The sequence below is a fragment of the Aspergillus brunneoviolaceus genome (assembly GCF_003184695.1).
Source record: "Aspergillus brunneoviolaceus CBS 621.78 unplaced genomic scaffold BO95scaffold_27, whole genome shotgun sequence".
NCBI lineage: Eukaryota > Fungi > Ascomycota > Eurotiomycetes > Eurotiales > Aspergillaceae > Aspergillus > Aspergillus brunneoviolaceus.
In genome coordinates, this window is record NW_020290757.1 from 125411 (window position 1) to 147358 (window position 21948).

Below are 21948 nucleotides of genomic sequence, written 5' to 3' on the forward strand. Positions count from 1 at the left end.
GAGACATTTCCGAGACCGAACCAACAAGCATCTCGATGGTGGGACCAACCTTATTCTATTCTATTTCTTGGCCCACGCGATCTCGAACCCTATTGGTGACAACGCACGCTTCTTCTGGCGGAGGTTCATACGAGAAGCTTTCGATGCCTTCAATACCAGGATCAGAAAACTTGAGACAACAGCAAATGTTGCACCCTAGGTGAAATTGGAAGGTAGGGTCAGAGTCTCTTCTATCAGCGAAAGACCAAACGAGAAGAAAAGAAAGGAGGCATGAAAAAGCACATACTCTCTCAAATCTGCACCACAAGATTGCAAGCTCCAAACAGAAACTGGCAGCCCGAAGTGAAAGCAAAACGGCACAGGCAGCAGAGCCTGCACACGTAGATGTGGTCAGCCATTCGCCAACTGGTCTTAGCAGAACAAGTATTCTTCCTAGCTTCTTGCACCGCCAGATTCAAGGCACCCTTTCTAGCTCGTCAGCTTATCCTCTCTTGCCATGTGTGAAGCTGTTGTTGCTCCATTAGGCATAGTGCACGGCAAGGGGTTTTACCATAGTACTTTTAAAGCCTGACTGTCTTCCAAGGATTGGGAACAAGAGGGCGGTCAAACTACAAGACAAATTGCCCGGTCTCTATGGTTAAGGCCTTTCAGAGTTCGCTTTCCACTATCTTAGAATGAATGCTGCTCCTTACGATCTCAGAGATGTTTTGCATATGTCTGTCTATGAATTAAGCTTAGCACGATGCATCAGATCACAAAAATCATTATCCAGCAACAGCGTAACCAATACCCACACCAAGTATACGATTGAACGGTGCTGTTGTTTAGCCAGATAGATGCACCCTGCTCTTCTGGATTGGGTGCCCTTGTTAGGTCCTCTTCCGTGAGTACCATTGTGCCTAATCAGTGTAGAAGAGTACTATAATTATAGTATCTATTGATATATCTATCATAGCCTCTACTCTTTAAAACAATCGTATTTTGGATGACTACCCCTGGCCAAGGCTGTATTGTGATGCGGAAGTTTCCGTACTCGCAACCCTTTACAGATAGATATCCTAGGGTTTCCGTATGTAACAGCCCAGGTGGCTTTGCCCCAGGCCCCGTGATTGAGAGATGAGCTCGTCAGAGATCACGAATTGTGCTAGACGATCGCCAGCAGTCCAGTCTATGTGGGATGTTGTACTCCTATTTGCAGACTTATGAAGACTTTGTCTATGCTATCATATAACTCTTGCAGCTACTACATACACCGCTTGACCTCGAAATTAGTACAGTATTCAGTCAGGATATTCGGGCGCTGTAGCTCAGACGGCCACGAAGAGGCATGGCGTAGTATTGTTAGCATCCTGTCAAGTACACCACCCCTGCTCTACAAGTCACAAGTATCCCAGGTCCCATGAGTCCATACCTCATTGTTCTTGATTGATGGTAGTACCGGTTCACTCTGAAGACCGGTAACTAAGTTATGTATGCTGACATAAACCGAACGGACATGGGAGTAGAATTGTTGGACTGTTTCACAACGTACTTCTCAGTATAGAACCAAGGTAGCTTAATCGATAGCTAGTCTTTACGTGGATGAGAAGGCTGGATGTACAGTGCTCTTGGAATGTTTCGCAGCCGCCCTGTCCTAGCCACGACTACCCTGCAGACCAAAACAGCCCTTACTGAGCCCTGAGCAATTCTGGATTGTCCTTGGAGGATGCTCTTACCCAGGTATACCAGCCGCCGTATCCAGTAAGCAAATGAATCTGGCGTCAGGTCGCGACACAAGCTACAATAAGCGGTGCAGCGCTTCGAGGGAATCCCACATACCTGGTCTGGCATGGTCGAGCCAAGACTCCCGGATATTCCTCGTCCCCGGCACTGCCGATGTCTTTGTAAAGATCACGGCGACTTGTCGAGGCACGCGGTATCAATTGGACCTTGTAATGTTTACCGGTTTGGGAGCTCGATTCAGCTCACAGAGTGTTTGTGTACTAGGCGGCAGTAAGCTTGCCATATCGGTCTGTTATCTTATTGATCTCTGGACATTCCGATCTTCTATGTTGCCTATTCATATACTCAGGATGGAAACTATCTGCGATAGGGAAACAGGACGACGATGCTCCTGATCCTATCTTACGGATAACTCTTGTGTACTTGAGAATGTTGCGTCTTGAAAACCTACAGTGCTGAATATGGACATAGATGTAGCTTGGTGAGATTTTGACGATCTCAAATTGAACATTTCTCTAAGTGCATTGCTCACAATGTGATGGTATAAATGACATTATCTGATTCTACAGAATTGTCCGAACGTTTTCATGTGAGCTATCACTCTAGCACGACCAGAGATTATCTACTCCACTAAATTACCCGCTTGAGTCTATTATATCCGATACCTGTACATAGCCAAATATATGCATCACTGTCGGTTCCATCCGTAATCAACAGCTGGGGTCATGTTCGTCGTCATCGGCTCCGCATACGAAAAAGCCTCGAAGACCTCGGGTGTGATCTCGTAGGAACCCGGATTATCAAGCGTCATGACGGCATTAGGCATCCCGCCTAACATGTGCGTATTCGCCATCTGCGGTACGCTGGACTGGGAGAGCTCGAAATCGGCAACTGGTTGATGGTAGGTAGAAGTGGGAAGACTGGGTGCTGCGGCTGCTGATGTCAACCCTGCGGGGTGAAGGAGGCTGGACGCCATATGTTGGTTGGAGTGTTGGGGCTGGTGGGCGGGAGACAGACGGCTTGAAGTATTAGAGAGCGTCGCTGGAATCGAGGAGCTGTGTGAGGTGTGCGGTCGGGATTGAGGCTGGGATTGTGGTTGAGAAATAGTCTGTGACGGTTCGGGTTGTGGGGGTTGAGACAGTGGCGGAAGGACAATGTGAAGGTCAATTTGGAGCTTCTGCAGCTCCTGGTAGATGAGGCTGAGAGCTGTGGTGATGACTATCATAGCAAAGGGTTAATTTGTGTGGAATTCATACGCCCTGGATTGATCATAAGCATACCAGGATTTGAGCCCTTCACCCGCTCCAGTGCGTATATGCAGAACTTGAGCTTATCAAGGGTGCCCTGAGCGGCATACTTTAGGGCCTGAATTTCCAAAAGATATATGGATGCTGCGGTGTAGACACTGTAGGCGAGGGAGAGGACCACATGCACATCCCCGAAAGTGCGACGATATAGGTCGTAAAGTGATAAAATGGCCGTTGCGGACGTCATACATTGGACAAGGTGGCTCTTGTCGTAGGACTTGTTTGTCTTGGAGCATAGAACCGGTCGATGCAGCAGGATGTTGATGGTATAATACAGGCAGCTGGAGGGGGACATGTGGTCAGTAATCGCCACAGGAAGTCAAGGTTGAGACATACTTGAGTGTCACAATGTGGCTTGGAGGAGAATAAGGTGGGAGGTCTGTGGCCTGCAGCTTCAAAAAATGAGGTAAATCATCCCACCATTCGGCCAAGTTCTTCGCTTGTTCCTCGATGCACTCGTAAAACTCCGCCTCCGTGACCTGCCGAATAGGGTCGTAAATGTGGATAAGAATCTGGTTGAGAATCTCGGCTAGGCCACACATCTTCATGAAACATGAAGTAGAATGGGCTTGAGTGGGTGGATAGTGCGTGCCATCAGGAAATTCGACACCGTGGGGTGTCCAAATCTCAACTTCCGCCGTATCATCCAGAATTGTTCTCGGAGGGCTGACGCGAGATTGTTGCATGGTCGGAGCTCGTCCGAAGTATAGACAGATCAGCTTATCCCAAAAATAACAGCTCCAGAAAAGACGGTTCCTGATCTCGATGTCTTCGTCGCTCAGGTGCGCGCTGTCGGAGTATTTGCGGCTGTCGATTGAAATTCCCAGATCATCCAACATGCGAAAGGCCATTCCACTGTATAGCCATGCCTGGGTTCGATTGCCTCGCCCACATTCCTGAGCACTGAGAAGGAGCAGGGTCTGGATAGTCGGTATATCAAAGCATCCGGCTTTCAACGAGTCGTAGAGACCTGCCACGGCACGATGCGAGAACTGCGCACCGCCTTCAAAGGAATCAAGAATCGGGCCAATCTTCGGTTCTGCCTTGCACCATCTTACCGAATGGGAAAGTATCGCATTGAGAAGAGCTTCGGAGAAATAGGGGCCGTTGATTTTCATATCACCTATGATTGTGTCAGTTGGGCTTTTTATTTATGCCAAGGAGACGGCAACAGACGGGTGAAGGTAGGTCGGTAGACAAAATTGAAGAGCGGCTGGATCCAGCACCAGTGCGAGTCAAGAAGATATTGAAATGGCTCCTGGGTTGACATGGATGTCAGTGAATCTCCTGCCTGGAAGCAAAGCAAAGTGTCTTACCGGCATGGTCGCCAGCTGTTCATAAGCACGTTCCCGCCATGCATTATTGATCAGCCTTTCCTTGCGACCTTCCAGGTGCATAGCCAGGTGAGATGTTGAGGAAGCCTCGGTGACAACACCACTTGGAAGCTGGAATAGGCTGGTTGGACCGTGAAAGGATATTCGTCCATCATGCTCGACCTTCAACCCCTCGAAGTCTCTGGTGAGATTCTGGTCATCGTCTTCCTCCTCTTTTATGCGAGTACGCCGTCCGGGACTTGCGCTAGATTCCCCTATGGAAGCAGAGGAAGCCCGAGAAGCCCCTTTCAGTCCCACGGGCTCCAGGGGTTGTTGGCTGCGTAGCTTGGTGAGCGCATCCTCCAGCTGCGCCACTCGCGATTCTAGTTGCTTCGTATATGATAAGGTCGGAGCCCTAAGATCAACAAGTCAATAAAGGTCGACGGGATTGCTAAGAAATGCAGTATGAACGCGTGGGGGGTAAAGGCAATCAGCAAGAGCGGGCGCTGAGGGGACCTCACAGACTATAGACGCAGACTTCCCCGCGTGCTGCACACCGTGAACATGATGGGCTAGCCCCATTGCATTTAACCTAGCCGAACATGATCAATAAGCAGTCCTAATAGCTAAGCCATGAGAGCCATTCAAGCTCTGTCTTGGAGTGATTGGAACTTAATCTCGGAGGTCACCCGAGGCTGGGATGAGGGGGAACCCACCTTTCGCTTGCGACAAGCCTCGCAGGAGAAGGCGCTTTTCCGGGGAAGATTGGTCTTGGCTGGCACCTCGGCCATATCCGACTGATTAGATTCTACGACCATGGAGTGGGATACTCCTGGCAAACCATGAACGAAGATACAAGGGGCACAATTCCCTCCATGTGTAAAGAAGAAGAGAGGGGAAAAAATCGACGGTTGGCGCGAAGGAAGAGCGGGGGTTGGAGTAGGAGGAAAGAGAAGGCGAGAGAGAGAGAGCGGCGTGAGTGCGGCGTGAGTGCGGCGCGAGTGGGGTCAGAAGCGCGGCAGCGTGACAAGAAACCCAAAAAACCGCAGCGATTGAGGTGCGGTGGTGGGCGCACTTTATTTCCAGAATGGGTCGTCCGTGGGGCGATTTGATGATGGCTTGATCTCCAATGGCTTTCTGCACCAATTGGCGCTCTATCATTCTCGCCGTAGTTGTGGCTGGACCCGGATGGTTATCGTTCCTGGCCTAATTTTGTTCTCTAGCGTGAGACCTTCATTGTGCGATCCTTTGCAAAGTGCGAGTAGGAAGATTGTAGGGTTGGAGGCATCGGGATGCGAGGTGGGATTCGGAATGACGATATGAGTCCAGTCTTTCTCAGCCAATCAACAGCCCGACACCGGAGCTAAACCGCCAGTGGCGGCCACCAGAATCAGGCAGACCCTCTCGGGGTCGGCGCCGATTAAGCTTAAAAACCCGTGGAGTCACGTGCTCAATGCTGGTGAGACCACATTGGGTTAAGGCTGCTTTAGTCAGCGGGTCGATCATCCGGGCTAGAAGTGAAGCTATCTGTATCATATCAGATATATAATAAATCATAACATATTACATGGGATATTCGCCTATATACACATGGCCCACTATCAAACGAACTGCCGCTCCAGCTGCACCAGCAGCCCATGCACATCATCTACTGGCAAGGGAACAGCCCGAGGATTCTGCAGCGCCTTCTCGCCGAAACATTGAGCTACGGCAGTCTGCAGCCTCTCTGCGTTCCGATCAGACTTGCTCTGCAGCTGACCAGTAATATCGATCGTGATGCGGGATGCAGCGGCATCCTTGGGCCCCATGATGAAGATAAGGTTGTACTTCATCTGCTTGGCCCGTTGGATCTTCTTGCTCAGAGTCTGGCTGCTGGTGTCGATATCGATGAGGAAAGTCGAGTCGGTGAAAGATAGAGGCTGAGGGACCCCTCCCATCTGATCCGACTGAAGGGCGCGGAATCCGGAGATCTTGGCAGCAGCGTGCTGTGCCTTTTGAACAACAGCCTCATCCTGGTTGACAGTGAGGATAATTCCCTGTCGTGGAGACAACCAGAACGGCCAATGACCAGCATATTGTTCAATCAGCAGGGCCAGGAATCGTTCCAACGAGCCGAAGTTTGCCCTGTGGATCATCACGGGCGTCGCCCTGCCGGGTGTCTCCGGGTTGTAGTCTGGCTGGCCTTCGGCCACCTGGTATTCCAGTCCGAATCGCTGGGGCAGGTTCATATCAAGCTGGATTGTGGATAGCTGATGATACTTGCCAGCCTGGTCCTGAAGCTGAATATCAATCTTGGGCCCATAGAAGGCACCATCGCCCTCGTTCAAAGCCCATTCTCGGCCGGTATCGTTGAGTGCATCACGGAGCTGGCTTTCGGCGCTGTCCCACAACTCTAAGCTTCCAATAAAGTCCTTCTCAGGTCTAGTAGAAAGAGCCAGCCGATATGGTCCAAGTCCAAAGGTCGTCATTACCAAGTCCACAAAGCCAAGCGCCGAGGCAATCTCTCCTTTGATCTGCTGTGGCCGGCAGAAGATATGACCGTCATCCTGGTGAAACCGGCGAACACGGGTTAGGCCACTTAGCGAGCCCGAGATCTCGTTGCGATGAAGGGGGCTGAAGTCGGCGTAGCGGATGGGAAGTTCGCGGTAAGAATGGGTCTGCGATTTGAACAACAGACAGTGACCAGGGCAGTTCATCGGTTTCAGGCCATAGGACTCGTCCTCGCCCGCCTCTCCCTCCATCTCTCCCGTAGCTCCGCGACCGCGGACCTCGTACATATCATCCTTGTAATTCTGCCAGTGACCCGACACTTCCCAGAGTGAACGCTTGTATATTGTCGGAGTCAGAACCTCACGGAAACCGTACTGGAGGTATTGTGTGCGGAGGAAAGTGATAAGTTTGTTGATGATATGTGTGCCATTTGGAAGAAAGAGCGGCGATCCGGGACTGTAGATGGAAGTGGTGAAGAGGTCCTGGGCGGTTCCCAGCGCGCGATAATCGGCCGAGGTCTGGGGTTGGTCGGATTTGGGATCAGGGCACGATGAACAAGGCCGCGACGACGTGGAGGAGAGCCATTGGACTCGCGCGGATGGCCAGCGCACGAGCGATGACCTGTGTAGTAGGTTGGTTCGTGACAGCGATGCCTGGCGTAGCAGGGGAGTTAGTTGTCGCATGGTGAGGAGCTCGGGGTGGAACGTTGAGCAGATGAAGCTGGAGGATTTTCCTCGGCCGCCCGTGACTCGACGCGATCGGCCCGATTTGGCATCGCGTTCCCGTGACGGATTGTCTTCCCCCCCACCATCCACCGCGTCCTGAAGATGATCCCAGATCTATATCTTTCTATTGCCTAGACCCTCATGATTTTGAATGTTGTTGATGATTACGATGATGAAACAAGTGTCATGCTTCTGAAAATCTCTCTGTGGCTATCGTACATCGCAGGTCAAAACTTCAATCATCCTACGACTACTGCGGAAAGCTGCGAGACCAAAGGCCTTAGATAACCCTTGTTATTCACTGCATTTCTTCTGATATGCGCTAGCGCCTAGACGATACGAGATTTCAACCACTGGCTTGAAGACCGTTGTTGTTGCTGGGGTTGAGTCAACAAAGTAACACTTAACTATCGCGTGCCTCCTTACGCCTCCTGCACTATTTGAGTTATTACAACCCTCTGGCCCATGGGAGGCTGCAGATCTGCCACGTTCTAGGCCTTGCTGCTCAGATCCATAACCATGTCCAAACACTCACGACCTCAGGATAGCTCCATCTTAGGAGAGTCATGGGTTATCGCGTCGGCACAGCTTGCGGAGGGGCCTTCAGCCAGCAACAACAAAAAGACAAACAACAACCATCAGACTGAGGCCTCCGATACAACACCGCGCCCGACCAAGAGCCACCATGAGAATCTGACGGAATCGATATCCACCTCGTGCGAATCCATATCGGGACCAGATCTTATCATGCCGTCAATATACGAAACTCCCATCTGCGAGGGGTCCTGGATCGCACCGACTGCATCTCCTCAACGCGCTCTCCGACGCAGACACCAAGCCTCGTCCCCATCACCGACCAGAAACTCGACGCAGCGTTCTTCAGCCAAAGCGACGGAAAGCGCGCCGCCCACAGTCGCACAGCATGAAACAATCAATCGTCGCCCTTCCTTCACCCTCCCCAGCCGCGGGACCATTCTTCGCATATTGCTGAACGTGCTCCTCATCGCGGGCATCAGCCACCTGCTCATCCTCCCCGAAATCATCCAACAACACCAATCCCTCTGCTCTCTCCCGGCCCTGGCAACCCTCTACCCAACCAGCTGTATCCCTCTTTACCTCAAGCCCAACCACATCAACAACAACAGGCCAGCCTCGATATCAACCCAGACGCCGCTCGAGACCCTCCTCAACAACACCCTCCGAACCATGGCCCCGCACAGCACGACCCTCAAACACACCGAATCCAAACTACGCGACATCCACCAACTCCTCAAGAAACAGTACCCGGGAAGCAAGCACGAGCTGGACCTAGAATTCTCCGGCTGTCTCGAAGCCACCCGCACGGCCACCCGGCGGTTCGACTCATTGCACGCCGACCTCCGATCGGCAGTGGACAGCCTGATCGCCACGCGGGGCAGCGGTAGCGGTAGCGGTCGCGGTTCGGCGGCGCCGGCGGCGGCGACGACCGCCAACACCTCACCGGACGCGCGTCTCTCCACCACGCAACTCACGCGCCGGGAACAATACGTCGATCAACTGACGTCGCGCATGCAAACTAAGGCCGACTCGTTGCTGGGGGACTTCGCCACCCTAGACGATCACTTGGAGTCCATTGCCGGTGTCGTCAAGCGGGAGACCAATCGACTGGCCCGAAGGGGAAATGATGATCACCATCTCCAGGGTCCAGGGTCGTCCTCGTCTTCGGGGCTCAAAGGCATGGTCGGCGCATTGTTCGGGGGTGGTAGTGCGCGGTCGCAACCCCACACAAACAACAAGGATAATGAGGATAATGATAGCAATGACCACCACCACGATGGCGAAGATCATCACTCCCCCCAACCGCCCGCATCAAGCTCTCACCCCCACCAGCATCACAACTACCCGCAGCTCCCCACCCTCTTCCAAGAGGCAGCGACCCGCCATCAACCGGTCATGGACGTGATCAAGAAGCTATCGGACGGGTTACAACGCCTCCAAAACAAGAAGGGGGGGATGTTTCACTCTTGATGTGGGTTAATGATGGCGCGTATGTATGTGAATCAGCCTTTTTTTCTGTTTCTCGCCAACGGCAACCGCAGTCAAGTAAGACATGTGTACGTCATACCACGGTCCTCATAAACCTGGCCTGCATTTTTGATATCACGATCGACATGAGGAAAACCGAGAAGAAAAATTCGCCCAACAAAGTAATACCTGATACGTCTTTCGCTGATCGCAACACACGCAATGATGAGTACGATGCATCATCTACACGGGGAAATTCCACAAATGCACGCGATGTCGTAAACTCATACAGTAATCGCCATACCTTGACATCGGTTTGTTTCAGAGCTACACACATTTGATGCCCAGCGATGATCCATATCCATATGCATGCATAAGGCCAAGAGAATTAGGAACCCCCACATTTTCCAGGTCCATCAATCAATTGATCCAATTTACGAATACCCATGTACATGTACGTACCCATGTATGCTCCACTATCTAGATCGTACTCGTAGAACCAACCCTATTGCGGTAATCCCTCGATCTCGATAAGAGAATAGTATTACTATTACTAGCAAAAGGCTACCTTTCTCGCTGGAAAAGCACACACGCCAATAAGCAAGACAGACAGGGTAATCAGATGAGCAAATGAAAGCGCCCGGTAGAACGAAGCATGTTTGCCCAAGCAAAAAGCGAGAGAGTCACTTGGAGATGTGTGAAGAAAGTAGTTGGGGGTCAAGACCAAGAAGATAACGAGCTCTTGCCCTCCGTCCAAGACAAAGTCAGACACAAGAATGTCCCAGCTGTGTAATCTAGCTTCCAGTTCCCAATTGCCAAAAGAAACAATGTATAGAACCAAAATCAAAGAAAGCAAACAGTTCCGTGTATCCATGTCCTCCCTCTCCTGCTTTCGGTGTTGTTTCTCCAAGCAACCCAACTCAAGTTATGTACAAACCGTACAAGTACAGATCCAGATAAAAAGTGGTGTAAAGTTATGCAGCGAAGATGATTAAGCAAAAAGATAAAGGGTTGGGGGGGATGATGACGTATGACTGTGTTCAAGGATGACACGCAAAATCAATTCCAGCGAGGAAATGATTTTACAAGCACAGCATAGCGGAGAAGACACCGAGAAGCATGGCGCCCACGGAAGTGGTGACGGTGGAGGCGGCACCGGTGAAGAGACCGCTGGCGGAGGCGGAGGCCGCGGCCGCGGCGGAAGAAGAAGCGGCGGCAGCGGAAGAGGAGGCGGCAGCACCACCAGCACCGCCAGCACCACCACCAACCACACCGGAGGAAGCAGCGGCAGCGGGGGTGGAAGCAGCAGCAGCCGAGACGAGAGCACCAACTCCGGCGTTGTTACCAATGACACCACCGGTAGCGCTAGCACTGACGGAAGCACCGGTGGAAGAACCAGTGGAAGAACCGGCGCCCGAGGTAGAGGAGGCAGAGGAACCAGCGGAGGAGGCAGAAGAGGCAGCGGCGGAGGTGGTGGAGGAAGAGGCAGGAGCAGAGGAGGAAGCGCCACCGGTGACGTCGCAACCGTCCTTGTTCACAACAATGCTGCTGTAGCTACCGGTCTTGTCGCCGTAGGTGTAGCTGCAGCCCGGGTTGTTGTTGGTGATCGAAACAGACTTGACGTACATGGTGAAGGGAGCCTGGCTGTAGTCGGTCTCACCACCAGCCCATTCGATGGTTCCAGGGGCGTTGTCGGAGTCACCACCGGCCCAGATACCGATTCTCAGGTTCATGGGGGTCTGGGGGAAGCGAGTGCCGCTGGAGGCGTCGTTGTATGCCAGAGTGCGAACCAGGTTACCATCAACGTACCAGTTCAGAGCAGTCTCGGTCCAGTCGACGGTGTAAGTGTGCCAGTTCTCCTGGGGAGAAGAGATTCCAACCCAGGTAGCGCGGTCATAGGTGGTAGTGTCACCCTTGCCGAAGTAGTTGGTCTCAATCTGGGTAGTGTCACCGCCCAGAGCTTCCTACAAGCACCAGTGCTGTTAGTTTAGCAATTCATGCAGCATGAGGTTATGCCAATGCGAGTAGGCAGGCGTAGGAAAGATGAGGGGAGTCGATAGAAGGGTATCATAGTGTATGTAAGCACAGGATTGAAGAGGGAAGCTCACCCAGTCAACCTCGTCCAGGTCGTCCGACTCCAAGACAATACTGCTGACAATACCAGTACCGCTGGCAGCCTTCATGACAACCTCAGCTCTACCGAAGAAGAAGTAGAAGTTGGTCTGGATGGTGGGAGCTTGGCCTCTCTGGTTGATAGTGAACGCAGCACCATTCTCATCGAAGGTGACGTTGTTAGCAGTGGCAGTCCATCCAGCGAAGGAAGATTCGCCCTGAGTGAAGTCGGAAGAGAAAGTAGAAGAGCTCAGGGCTGTATCAGCAGGGCAAGTCTCTGTTGCACAAGTTAGATGGGTAGATGAGAGCCGCGGAGACAAGGCAACTTACTGTCGAGGGGGTTGCAGTCGGTGTAGGTCTGCGCAGCGGCGAGAGGAAGCACTGCAGAGAGCGCAGCGGCGGCGGCGTATGTGAAATACATGATGATGGTTGTTGTGATCGGTAAGATCAAGGTCAACGAATGTGTGTGTTGTGGGGGGGTAAAGGGAAAGCGAAGGTGGAATGGCAACCAGCAGGCGCAAGGACGTTGTTGCTTGCTAAGTATGAAAACGAGAGAGATGTGGAAGAAACCCGTGGGCAAGAAGGAAGCTGGGAAGTGGGAGAAATCCAGACAGTTAAGTAGTAGTGAAGTAAGTAAGAAACGTCAAGATTACTTTGCTGGAGCGAGAGAGGAATTGGGCGGCGGTAATTATGATTTATGAGCAGCGAGTGACAGGAGGAGGACCCAGTCGGTGGCAGGAACCCCAAAGAAGGAAAGGTTAGTGGGAAAAGATTAAACTTCCGTTGTTACTACTTAGTATGTAGTAGTTAGTAGTGAATGATGGATGCTACTAACAGCAAGTGGGTTTCTTTCTTTTTTTGTTTTTTGGGTACTCGGTACACATACCGTCATAGAGGCGAAGGGGAAAAGATATTAATACCTCTGTTTGACTCAAGAATTACGCTTATGTCCGAGAATATGAAGGGAATGCCCTGGTGAACCAACGGAACCAAGGATGATAATTGGGGGTAAGTAAAAAGGCACTGCACAGGGTGGTGTTTCCCCTGGTTCGTCTCCTGGAGGAGTAGAATCCGTTAAGGGTTAAGTTACAGGTTAAGGGTTAAGGGCTGAAGGAAGGATGCGAGCAAGTCTGGGCAGGCACCGTCAAGTGAGCAAGTGAGAGACTGAGAGACTGAGAGGCGACTGCGTCAGTCAGTCACGGATCCGGATGGCGGGTGGGTGGTCAGACAATCTTGATTGCAGGAGGCAGAAGGGAAAGACAAGACAAGACAAGACAATAATAATCAATTCAAGTGATCGCAAGTGCAAAAGTGGAGTCAGACACTGAAGACGGCCCCAGCACAAGGCAGTGGAAGGGTTTTTGACTGGCGTCAGTTCGTTAACTTGCCCAAGGGCCAGAGGGTCAGTCAGATTGGGGCTTTATCCACTTGCCCTTTTGGAAGGGCCCGGGGAAAGCTCAGGGCTGCGAACAGTTTGCGCTTGCGCGTATACGAAGGTCCAACCAGATTCTCTCAAAGCTTGTGCCAGTGGTATGTGTCACCTTAGCCTACAAAGTATTGTGATTACCTACCTAACTAGTGATTCTAGAGTACGAGTCCTTCGAAAGGTCTCTCTCTCTCCCTCTACCGACCCCTTCGAGATGATATGGTCTCTCCTTGTTTGTTCCTCCCCTCCTTCCATGGGAGAGGTTCCAAATGTTCAAGTCGCGGTGTCATTCGCCCTATTCTCCGATTCGATTTACCCTATTAGTCAATGGGATAACTAAAGTGGACTGTTTGGATTGATTAGTTAGGCAACGATACTCGCTATGACTTTTAGTGAGCCGGAGCCGAAGGGGCCAAGTCCTGAACCACACTCCCTTTTCGCCACGGTCGCTCCTATCGATGGCTCTACTGCAAACCCCCACGGAGATTAGGACTCGCTACTAGAGTACACTACAATCTGACCAACTGTTGGTGCCCTCTTCTGCGGATCGTGTCAGAGAACTGTCGCAGCACTGCTCGCTGGGATGCGATCGAGACCAATCCATGGGGACGGATGAGAGCCATGGATCGCCGCCCTTGGACTCATGGCTCTTCATTAGAACCGCAATACAAATGTCAGGCAATCCAATGCGACTGGTGGTCACATCAAAGGACAAAGTTTGCAACGATGGGTCACCAAATAATGCGCAAAAGATGCGGTGATGTCTAAAAAAGGGCTGGTGGGCGAACTGACTCGGCCCTAAGCGACGCGCACCTCGGCTGGATGACCATTTTGCAGGTCAGAAGACAATCCATGTCTCACCCGGAGATTATTTTTGTTTTTCTCTTGACAGGCACGAGAAGAGGGCAAACTGATGTCGTATTGACGCGTGCGAAATCAAGGGTGAAAAAAGGGACGCCTTTTTTTTTTCCAACCCTGAACAACGAACGGGGGGGTAATCCACTAGAGGGACTATCTCATATCAGTTGGTCCGCCATGACCATGTCTTAGATGAGCGTTACTATACGTACTACTGTTCTGCGCTGCATTCGGATAGACGCCCCGAGCAAGCAGTCCAGTTGATTAGCCCGTTGGCGCGTTGCGGGAGATTGATGTAGCGTGCACAAAGTACGAGGTCATTAAACCATCATCCTGACTGGCTGTCATCAGCCTCAACCTGAGACAATCAGGGGGTTGGTGTAATCTACGAGCACCTTCCCCTGGACCTGCAACTGGATCCTGCCTGCCCTGTCACTTTGGTCCCGCTGTCCGCGTTGGATTTCCGGCCCCTCCACGTGAATCCTGCAGAGTTGGCAGACAAACAACACGAGAGGTGGGAAAAAGAAAGAAGACCTGAGAAGTTAGAACTGACCCCGCGCAGAATCGAACTTGGGCCCTTCAGGTGGCTGGGTGGCTGAGCGGCTGCCGTTGGTGCCTCAGAAAACAGGTGGCGGGCGGCTCAACGACCTCTCTTTCACATGACAACAATCAGTCAGCGGGTTGAAGATTCAAAGGTTGGGGAAGAAAGGCACTGAAAGCGGCCACGGTGCGGGATGCTGCGATCTTGTTGGGTGATCGGGCGCCACGTTGGCTGCTGATCACCCGATCCTCGTTTCCCCTCCTTTCCCCCTCTTCTTTCCTCCTGTCTTCACCATTGTCCTTGTAGTCCTCATCCTTCTCCTCTTTCATCCCTTCCTGACAGACCCAACTTATCCCCAGCCTCACAACATCAATCACAACACCAGCAACAAGAACAAGAAGAGGCAAGAAGCGCCGTCTTATCTGAACATGGTCCACAAGCACACTAAGTCGACTACTCGTCCTCGCTCCGCTGGCTCTCCGTCTTCCCCACTCGACCGCGATATGGACCGGAAAGTCTATATCCCTCTCTGCTTCTGCCTGGTCTCCTTTGCTGTGATGGTCTACATCAATTAGTCTGGAGGCTGGGGAAGCTCGACATCCCTGCAATATAATTATCAACAATAGCGCGTCACCTCCTTTCAAGCCTAATGCAACACGGAAAGTCTAGACCTGTCAACACGATAACCATCCATCTACGCAAACCCCCATCGCACCAAATCTGCCTACATTGCAAAGATACATGGGGACCCAGCACAGTGGCACCCCGGCTACCTTTCGAACTTTTTTCACGCTTTGTTCTAAATCACCGCTGCCAGCATTCAACCGCTGGGTATCGGCCTTGGGAATGGAGTTCAACAGAGCATCCATATGACCACGATAAACAATGCCGTCTAAGCCTCTCATCATCTGGGGAATCCGGCAGCTCCGGGGCTTAGTAGGGGGGCGGCAGGTTCCGTCTATGCGAGCAAGCCTTCCTGGTCCAGTTTCAACCTAGCGATGCACACGGCTGCGGTGATCACGCGATACCCCGCATTCCAGCCAGCTCGCAAGTTACAACTACACACTTACTACTGCAAAGTGACGTCTCGATATACGTCTACTGTCGACGCCACTATTGCTTGATTGTTTTCTTTTTCATTCTTTGTCTATTGATACCCGACTCGCTCACCATGCGACTCTATCCCCAACATTTCATATGTCTCACATCAGTCATGTCTTGGCTTATATATGATTGAAATATTCAACGTTGCCCAGCAATTTAATGACATCAACATTATCTCCTGGTTACAGTTTCACACCCAAGAAATGAACATGTTGAGCCCCCCCCCCGCAACCTTGGGACGCAACAGAAAACAAATAAACTATTACCCAACCGAGACTCAACCGGCCGAGGCCGTGTCGGGTACACTAGCCAAGGAACCGGTAGAGAACGTTGTAGAACCATCAAGTTCTTGGTACCCAACAACGCCCGTTGATTAAGTCCCATGACCAACCCCGTAGTCCGGTCGTGGACACCGGTAATGCGGTCTTTTGTTGATGGCTCCCTCGGAACTAAGCTACGAGTAAAACAATTCCGCACGTACGTAGTGGTTAACTGATACGTAGCAAGCAAGCGTCCACGAACCCGCGGTTTGTCTACTCCGTATAGTGTACAGTACACCCGCCTGCAGACAGACCAGACTAACCCGCCTCGGCTTGCCGCTGCTGCCTTAGTCGTTTCTGTCTCCACCATGGATAAGACACCGTCCAAAAATAGCCGGGATAAGGTATCGACCGCTCGGAATCGTCGAGGTGGTTTGTTGACTTCGTATACATAGATTGCTAGACTATGTCACTATGATTTTAGATTGTCTATTTGCAGCGAACACAGATTACAAGTCCGAGACTTTGGGGAGGTGTTGTCTGAGTTAAGTGGCTGTGTGCCAGACTCATTGCCACGCGGGCTATACTTAGCCCTGGGTGCGTGTATAAGTTACTAACTTCTACGGAGACCGGAAGCCGCGGGCTGCGGGCTGCGCTGATGGCGATATGCGACTATGTTTGTGCTCTCTAGTTGACGTTTTCATTTTGATGGCAGTCGGGATCATGGGATGCAGTCGGTGGGCAAGGTGATGTTGTTGATGCTAGTATGGTGATACCACGGGGCAAACATTGCATTGTGGTGATGTCGCAGTCGGCATAAGGTATCCATGCTGGAGGTGGTGGTACAGGAAGACGGTTTGAGATAATGCTATTGTCACGGGTTTCGGCTGGAACAGCGTGAGTGCAGTGTTACGCAAGCCGATCCCAGAAACTGCAAAGAAAAAAAAAGAATTCGACATGCAAAAAGGTCGTGCCCGGGATCGAACCGGGATTACAGGAATCAGAATCCTGGGTGCTAACCATTACACTACACAACCTAGTAGTTGTTGTGGCTTGCAATCATGGTTATATGATCTTAATGAATGAGCTCAAAGTACACAAAAGCCACGAGATGACTTCTGAACAACGAATCTATGACCTCATTTTCCACTTCATACCCGATGACTGACGGATGTCAGCATTCTTCCTATCTTGGCGGGAATGCAGCATTCCTCATCGCTTGCCGGTTTTGCTGTCGCAGGCCGAATAGGGATACATATCCAGCGGTGATACTCGGCAGCGATGTCATCGGTGAATATGATACTACCCTGCTGCACAGTACATCCATGGCTGCCACCCGGATGGAATCCGGACGGGAACCTACCACCTAGCTAGACCCAGTGTCACCGAGTGCAGGAAACGTGTTTCAGACCAGAACAGCATAGCCAGCGTAACGTATCCCTGACGCTAATTTGACCATGGAACACAACGAGAAGTTGGCGGGTTGGGAGTTATCGGCCTGTAACCTAGAGCTGCACGGCTGCTGTGGGTATCAGGGGACATGAACCAGAAACACTAGCCCATGCGAATTCCCTCGAGTATAGAGCAGCTTGCTGCACAAGCCACCAGGCGGAAACCCCAAGGAACCGCGACCAACGCACGGTCGACGCGAGACACACAGCCCTCGCAAGCATTACTCTGTCCAGTACAAGCAGCACGAACAAAGCTATGGGTCACAAACACCCACGATAGAACCCTCGACCTAAGTGGTACAACACCCAAAGTCATCCACGCCACTCCGAAGGCACCATTCGGCATGCAATAATCCGTTGCTCATCGCCTGAGAGAGATCATCATACCAGTCGTCGCCCATCTCATGCAGCCGTAGTCAGCACCGTCGATCAGTGATCAGTCTACTTTCTACCGGGAGTAGAAGGCAACATGCACAACCAAGTCACACAGACACCAAATCCGCATCACCGTTCGAGACCCGATATCATGCGCGTATCGCCCCATGGCACACGGGGGGCCTCCTGGGAAGCCCAACACGTACGTCAGTAGGCAGGTTACATATACCAGGGAGCCCAGCAGTATGCCCCATGACTTCGCCATTCAACCATACCCGCGAGCCGTCGAGTGAACCAGCCCGGCAAGATCAACACCGAGCCATTTCAGACACGTCCCTCGAACCAACATCACCCATACTTGCGAAGCAAGGGACCCACAGAATAATATATCGATAGAACAAGATAGTCAGCCTACCACATTGATACCGCGGTCCTCGCCTACCCAGTATACAAGGAAGCATGCCATGTCATCGAGCGACCAACAGGTCGCAGCCCGAGCCCTAGCTCTCAAGCGTTGGCCTCATCATCCACAGATAGCACAGCTGAATGTCAAGCCCCCAGTTATCCTCCCAGAAATCTACCACGATCTGGAGTGGAGAGTATCTATCGCGCGCTGGCAATCCTTCGATTGAGCGATATGGAGAAGCCACTGAGGGGGATGACTGACACAAATGAAAGCTGGCACATGTAGGTGTTTTTCTCCGGGCCTATTAATGCTCAGCCGGGCACACATAGCTTGTCTCGAATATTTTGCCATTTACTCCTGGTAGAGCGTCGAAGCTAATTTGCATTACAGAGCTTCAAGCCTTGCACTAGGGTATAACTACAAAGATTGTGCCATTTCTCAACAATTGGTTGTGTAGTGTAATGGTTAGCACCCAGGATTCTGATTCCTGTAATCCCGGTTCGATCCCGGGCACGACCTTTTTGCACGTTGAATACCCAGCCTGGGACCGAACATCCTCCAAAACCAATTGGGTCGATCTTTTTTTGCCCAATTGCCAGACACCCGGCCCGGCACTAGAACATGTCCTGCCAATCGAATCGAAGTTGCATCGTGATTGTGCGGGGGGGTTACTCATCGAATCCGGAGATCTTCCCGAGATATGCGGATAACGGCTGTAACAAGCAGAACTCTAAAAAAAAAAAAGTAAATTAACCTTGACTCATATTCTTTCATACGTTTTCAAACTCACCTGTATCACATTAGACACTTATTCCCTTTTCCCAGAAAAAACAATCTCAAAAAAGGTTCATAGCACAAACATATCGACCTCAACTATCCAACTCACAACACATCCCCCCCTCCCCCCACTAAAATGCCCTCAAAATACGACCTCATAATCCTCGACTTCGACGGCACGATCTTCGACTCCCACGAGGCCATCTACACCTCGATGCAACGCACCTTCCACCACTTCCTGCCCGACCACCCGCTCCCCACCACGCAGCTCACCGCCCTCATTGCCCAAGGCCACAGCCCCGAAGTCACCTTCCGCGCTCTCCAGGACCCAACCACCCTGGACACCTTTGACGAGCCCACCTGGATCGCCACCTACCGCGCCCTCTACCGCCAACACGGCCAGCCGCTCACGCAACCCTACCGGGACGCCTACGCGCTCGTGCGCGCCCTCACGCAGACCCACCGCCTCCCCGTGGCCATCATCAGCAACAAAGCCGTGGGCGCCCTCACGGCCGCGCTGCACCGCCACGGCTTCCTGGAGTTCATCCCGGAGGCGCTGGTCCTCGGCGACGGGGTGTTCCCCGGGGGCAAGCGGAAGCCGGACCCCGCCGGGTTCGGGGAGGGGCTGGTGCCGCGGCTGCGCGAGTATTTCTCGGCCTCGGGCCAGACGGCGGAGTGGTTGGAGAGGGACGGCGGGGTCGATATGCGGCGGGTGCTGATGGTGGGCGATACGATTACCGATATCCGGTTCGCGAGGAATCTGGGGTGTCCGGTCTGTTGGTGTCGGTTTGGGCAGGGGGATCAGGCGGAGTGCGAGGCGGCGGGGCCGGAGGTGGTGATCGATGGATTGGGGGAGTTTGTGGGGAAGGTTCTCGGGGGCGAGGGGCAGGGGAGGGGCGTGATGGGGTTGAGGGTGGCGGGGGCTTAGGAGGTGTATATATCAGGGCTTTTAGAGCTAGATTTCGAGGAGAGAGAAGGGAGGGGATTGTTTGATCTATGCCGAGTAGAGGAGCGGTGAGTTGATTGATATAGGTATGTATAGATATGGTTGTGTCGATTGATGGGGAACTACGCTTATAGAGCAGGCCGAATCAAGGATGATATCCCCGCCGGTGTTGTTGCCCTGCTTGTTTGCGCTGCTTCTGAAATATGTCTATGTTGTCTGATCCTCTGGTGTGATTCATGATGACACCAGGACCCAACGGGCAGTCCACGGATGGACTCGCACCATCTCGAACCTTAAAATGGCTCACTTCCAGGACACAAGAGGATTTTTCTTCGAGAGAAAAAAAAAAGGGGAGTAGAAAGAAAGGGAGAAAAAAAGAAGACTCAACACTCATCTTTTGATATTGCAGAGGGAAGAGGTGCGGGGGCGAGGGGGGGGGGGGGGGGGGGGGGGGGGGAAAGAGAGGAGGGGAGGAGGCGGAGCGAAAGTGATCGAGATTCCGAGTCTGAAGGGTGAAAGCGAAAGAGGTGAGGAAGAGGAAGAGGAAGAGTGAAGAGGGAATTAGAAAGAAAGGGAAGATGGTGGATGGTGGATGGAGACGAACGGAGATGGGGAACCAGAGCAGGCAAGAGGAGCAAGAACTGGAACTGGTCATGAGCTAATGAACCATTAATATAATACCTTAGCCCCTCGTCCGCCCGCCGCCGCCGCTGTCGTAGTGGAACTGGAGGTATCGGATATGATAGCAACAATAATTATAATAATAAACCACGCAATTATTTAAAGCAAAGCAGGCAGCCGCCCACGAAGTCAAAATAAAATAACCAGAAAAGCGATCAAGCAATCAAGCAACAACAACTAATTCAGCAAGAAGCAAACGACGAGGTTGGGTCAGGACGGAAGCTGAATCTTAATATGGATGGATTAGTTATTAGTTATGGGATGGTAGCGATAGTTAAGTTAGTTGTTAGTTATCAATGAATAGGCATTGATACTTGATGATCAGCCATAACGTACTCTAATTAATTATACGTAAAAAAGACAAAAGAAAAACCATAACATTAAAATCACGACTAATAATGGAAGAGATACATACTCATATACATACATGTTCACATCACTGTAAATCGACGCAAAACTGGATTCCCTCCCTGTTTGTTCATCTTGTGATGAAAAGCGCCTCAGGCTTCCCTCGCCCCGTCCGACCGCCAATTACACGTGCCCCTCAGGCACATTTCACTTTAATCGACTGCTACTAGCCTAGATTGAGTGAAATGCCTTGCTTCAAGTCCCTTTCATCATTGTCACTGACACCATCACCATCACTACTACTACCACCACCACCACCACCATCATCATCATCCATCATCACCTCTTACCACCCCTTCTCTTCTTTAAAAACAATTTTCTTTCAATGCTCATTGTACACCCCCACTCGATTCAAAATGCTGCTGCTCTTTCCACCTTACCTCTCGCTCCAAACTCTCCGCGTATCTCCCCCTCCCCCGCCACCCCCCACACCGAACTCTGGCCGCACGCAGGTATGAGTATCTATGGTCCTGCCTGCACTTGGGGCGATCCAAAAAGAAAGTCATTTCTGCCTGAAAATTGCCACCCCTCATCGACCGATGGATCACCGTTTTGTCGACATCGGAAATAGATAGACTGGATGGTGATTTGCGATGATACTGAGTATGATAGTCACTACCTCAGGGACATCAAAGTGAAAAGCCGTCCGGTGGATCGGCGGATGTGGTGCCCTACCTACCGGACTCGCTGCCGAGGCGCAAAGCCTGAAAAAGTCGCTGTTGGCGATGGTCACTGATGGATGGAACCGCTCGATTGCCAATCAGTGTAGCCTAGTCCCGGAGAACCAACGGACGAGGTCGCGCTACGAAACGACTACCGTACTGCTCCTTTTCCCCCCCTCTAACTGACAATTTCCCTGCTTTGGCGAGGTAAGAGCACTGAGCCCGATGCCGTTGCTCCCCGCTGCTGCAATCACTGGGGACCAATAGAAGGGGCACGATAGAAAGGCTAGTTCCGAATCGTGATACCAGGGCGAGGAATGACATCCAACGGAGAGGGCCGACATCATCGGTGGGTGCCAAGCACCCTATAAGATCCTCGT

At 51.8% G+C, this 21948-nt stretch overlaps 8 protein-coding genes and 2 non-coding genes across 10 annotated transcripts; 3 read left to right on the plus strand and 7 right to left on the minus strand.

The window, feature by feature from the left end:
- Positions 1 to 2263: 2263 nt before the first annotated feature.
- Positions 2264 to 5347, minus strand: BO95DRAFT_411906 (putative C6 transcription factor). The gene is made up of 7 exons (XM_025584224.1): positions 5059 to 5347; positions 4864 to 4934; positions 4346 to 4757; positions 4206 to 4287; positions 3366 to 4152; positions 3003 to 3310; positions 2264 to 2940 (listed from the first exon to the last, which is right to left on the minus strand). The coding sequence occupies exons 1-7, from the start codon at positions 5158 to 5160 to the stop codon at positions 2411 to 2413; spliced, it is 2292 nt and encodes a 763-aa protein (XP_025443044.1). The 5' UTR covers positions 5161 to 5347; the 3' UTR covers positions 2264 to 2410.
- A 562-nt stretch (positions 5348 to 5909) lies between these two features.
- BO95DRAFT_442036 (threonine--tRNA ligase MST1) lies at positions 5910 to 7531 on the minus strand. Its single transcript, XM_025586332.1, has one exon. The coding sequence runs from the start codon at positions 7513 to 7515 to the stop codon at positions 5944 to 5946; it is 1572 nt and encodes a 523-aa protein (XP_025443045.1). The 5' UTR covers positions 7516 to 7531; the 3' UTR covers positions 5910 to 5943.
- A 169-nt stretch (positions 7532 to 7700) lies between these two features.
- BO95DRAFT_387508 (uncharacterized protein) lies at positions 7701 to 9970 on the plus strand. Its single transcript, XM_025583526.1, has 2 exons — positions 7701 to 9587; positions 9636 to 9970. Exon 1 carries the CDS (start codon positions 8077 to 8079, stop codon positions 9562 to 9564), a length of 1488 nt encoding a protein of 495 aa, XP_025443046.1. The 5' UTR covers positions 7701 to 8076; the 3' UTR covers positions 9565 to 9587; positions 9636 to 9970.
- A 1042-nt stretch (positions 9971 to 11012) lies between these two features.
- Positions 11013 to 12094, minus strand: BO95DRAFT_330649 (glycoside hydrolase family 16 protein; the record flags this gene model as incomplete). The annotated part of the gene is made up of 3 exons (XM_025581903.1): positions 11013 to 11525; positions 11670 to 11950; positions 12004 to 12094. Coding segments are annotated over 3 exons (885 nt in total), but the record flags the coding sequence as incomplete, so codon positions are not given.
- A 2532-nt stretch (positions 12095 to 14626) lies between these two features.
- BO95DRAFT_431136 (uncharacterized protein) lies at positions 14627 to 15406 on the minus strand (the record flags this gene model as incomplete). Its single annotated transcript, XM_025584993.1, has 2 exons — positions 14627 to 15100; positions 15272 to 15406. The coding sequence occupies 2 exons, from the start codon at positions 15404 to 15406 to the stop codon at positions 14627 to 14629; spliced, it is 609 nt and encodes a 202-aa protein (XP_025443048.1).
- Positions 15407 to 15604: 198 nt separating this feature from the next.
- Positions 15605 to 16428, minus strand: BO95DRAFT_102973 (uncharacterized protein). The gene has a single exon (XM_025580326.1). It carries the CDS (start codon positions 16230 to 16232, stop codon positions 15774 to 15776), a length of 459 nt encoding a protein of 152 aa, XP_025443049.1. The 5' UTR covers positions 16233 to 16428; the 3' UTR covers positions 15605 to 15773.
- Positions 16429 to 16827: 399 nt separating this feature from the next.
- BO95DRAFT_t127 lies at positions 16828 to 16899 on the minus strand. Its single transcript has one exon. It is a non-coding gene; the product is annotated as a tRNA-Gln (tRNA).
- Positions 16900 to 18507: 1608 nt separating this feature from the next.
- BO95DRAFT_442041 (HAD family hydrolase) lies at positions 18508 to 19947 on the plus strand. The gene is made up of 2 exons (XM_025586333.1): positions 18508 to 18824; positions 18885 to 19947. Exon 2 carries the CDS (start codon positions 19008 to 19010, stop codon positions 19797 to 19799), a length of 792 nt encoding a protein of 263 aa, XP_025443050.1. The 5' UTR covers positions 18508 to 18824; positions 18885 to 19007; the 3' UTR covers positions 19800 to 19947.
- On the plus strand, positions 18542 to 18613 carry BO95DRAFT_t122. The gene has a single exon. It is a non-coding gene; the product is annotated as a tRNA-Gln (tRNA).
- On the minus strand, positions 19881 to 20860 carry BO95DRAFT_103085 (uncharacterized protein). Its single transcript, XM_025580327.1, has one exon. The coding sequence runs from the start codon at positions 20470 to 20472 to the stop codon at positions 19963 to 19965; it is 510 nt and encodes a 169-aa protein (XP_025443051.1). The 5' UTR covers positions 20473 to 20860; the 3' UTR covers positions 19881 to 19962.
- Between the last annotated feature and the right edge of the window lie 1088 nt (positions 20861 to 21948).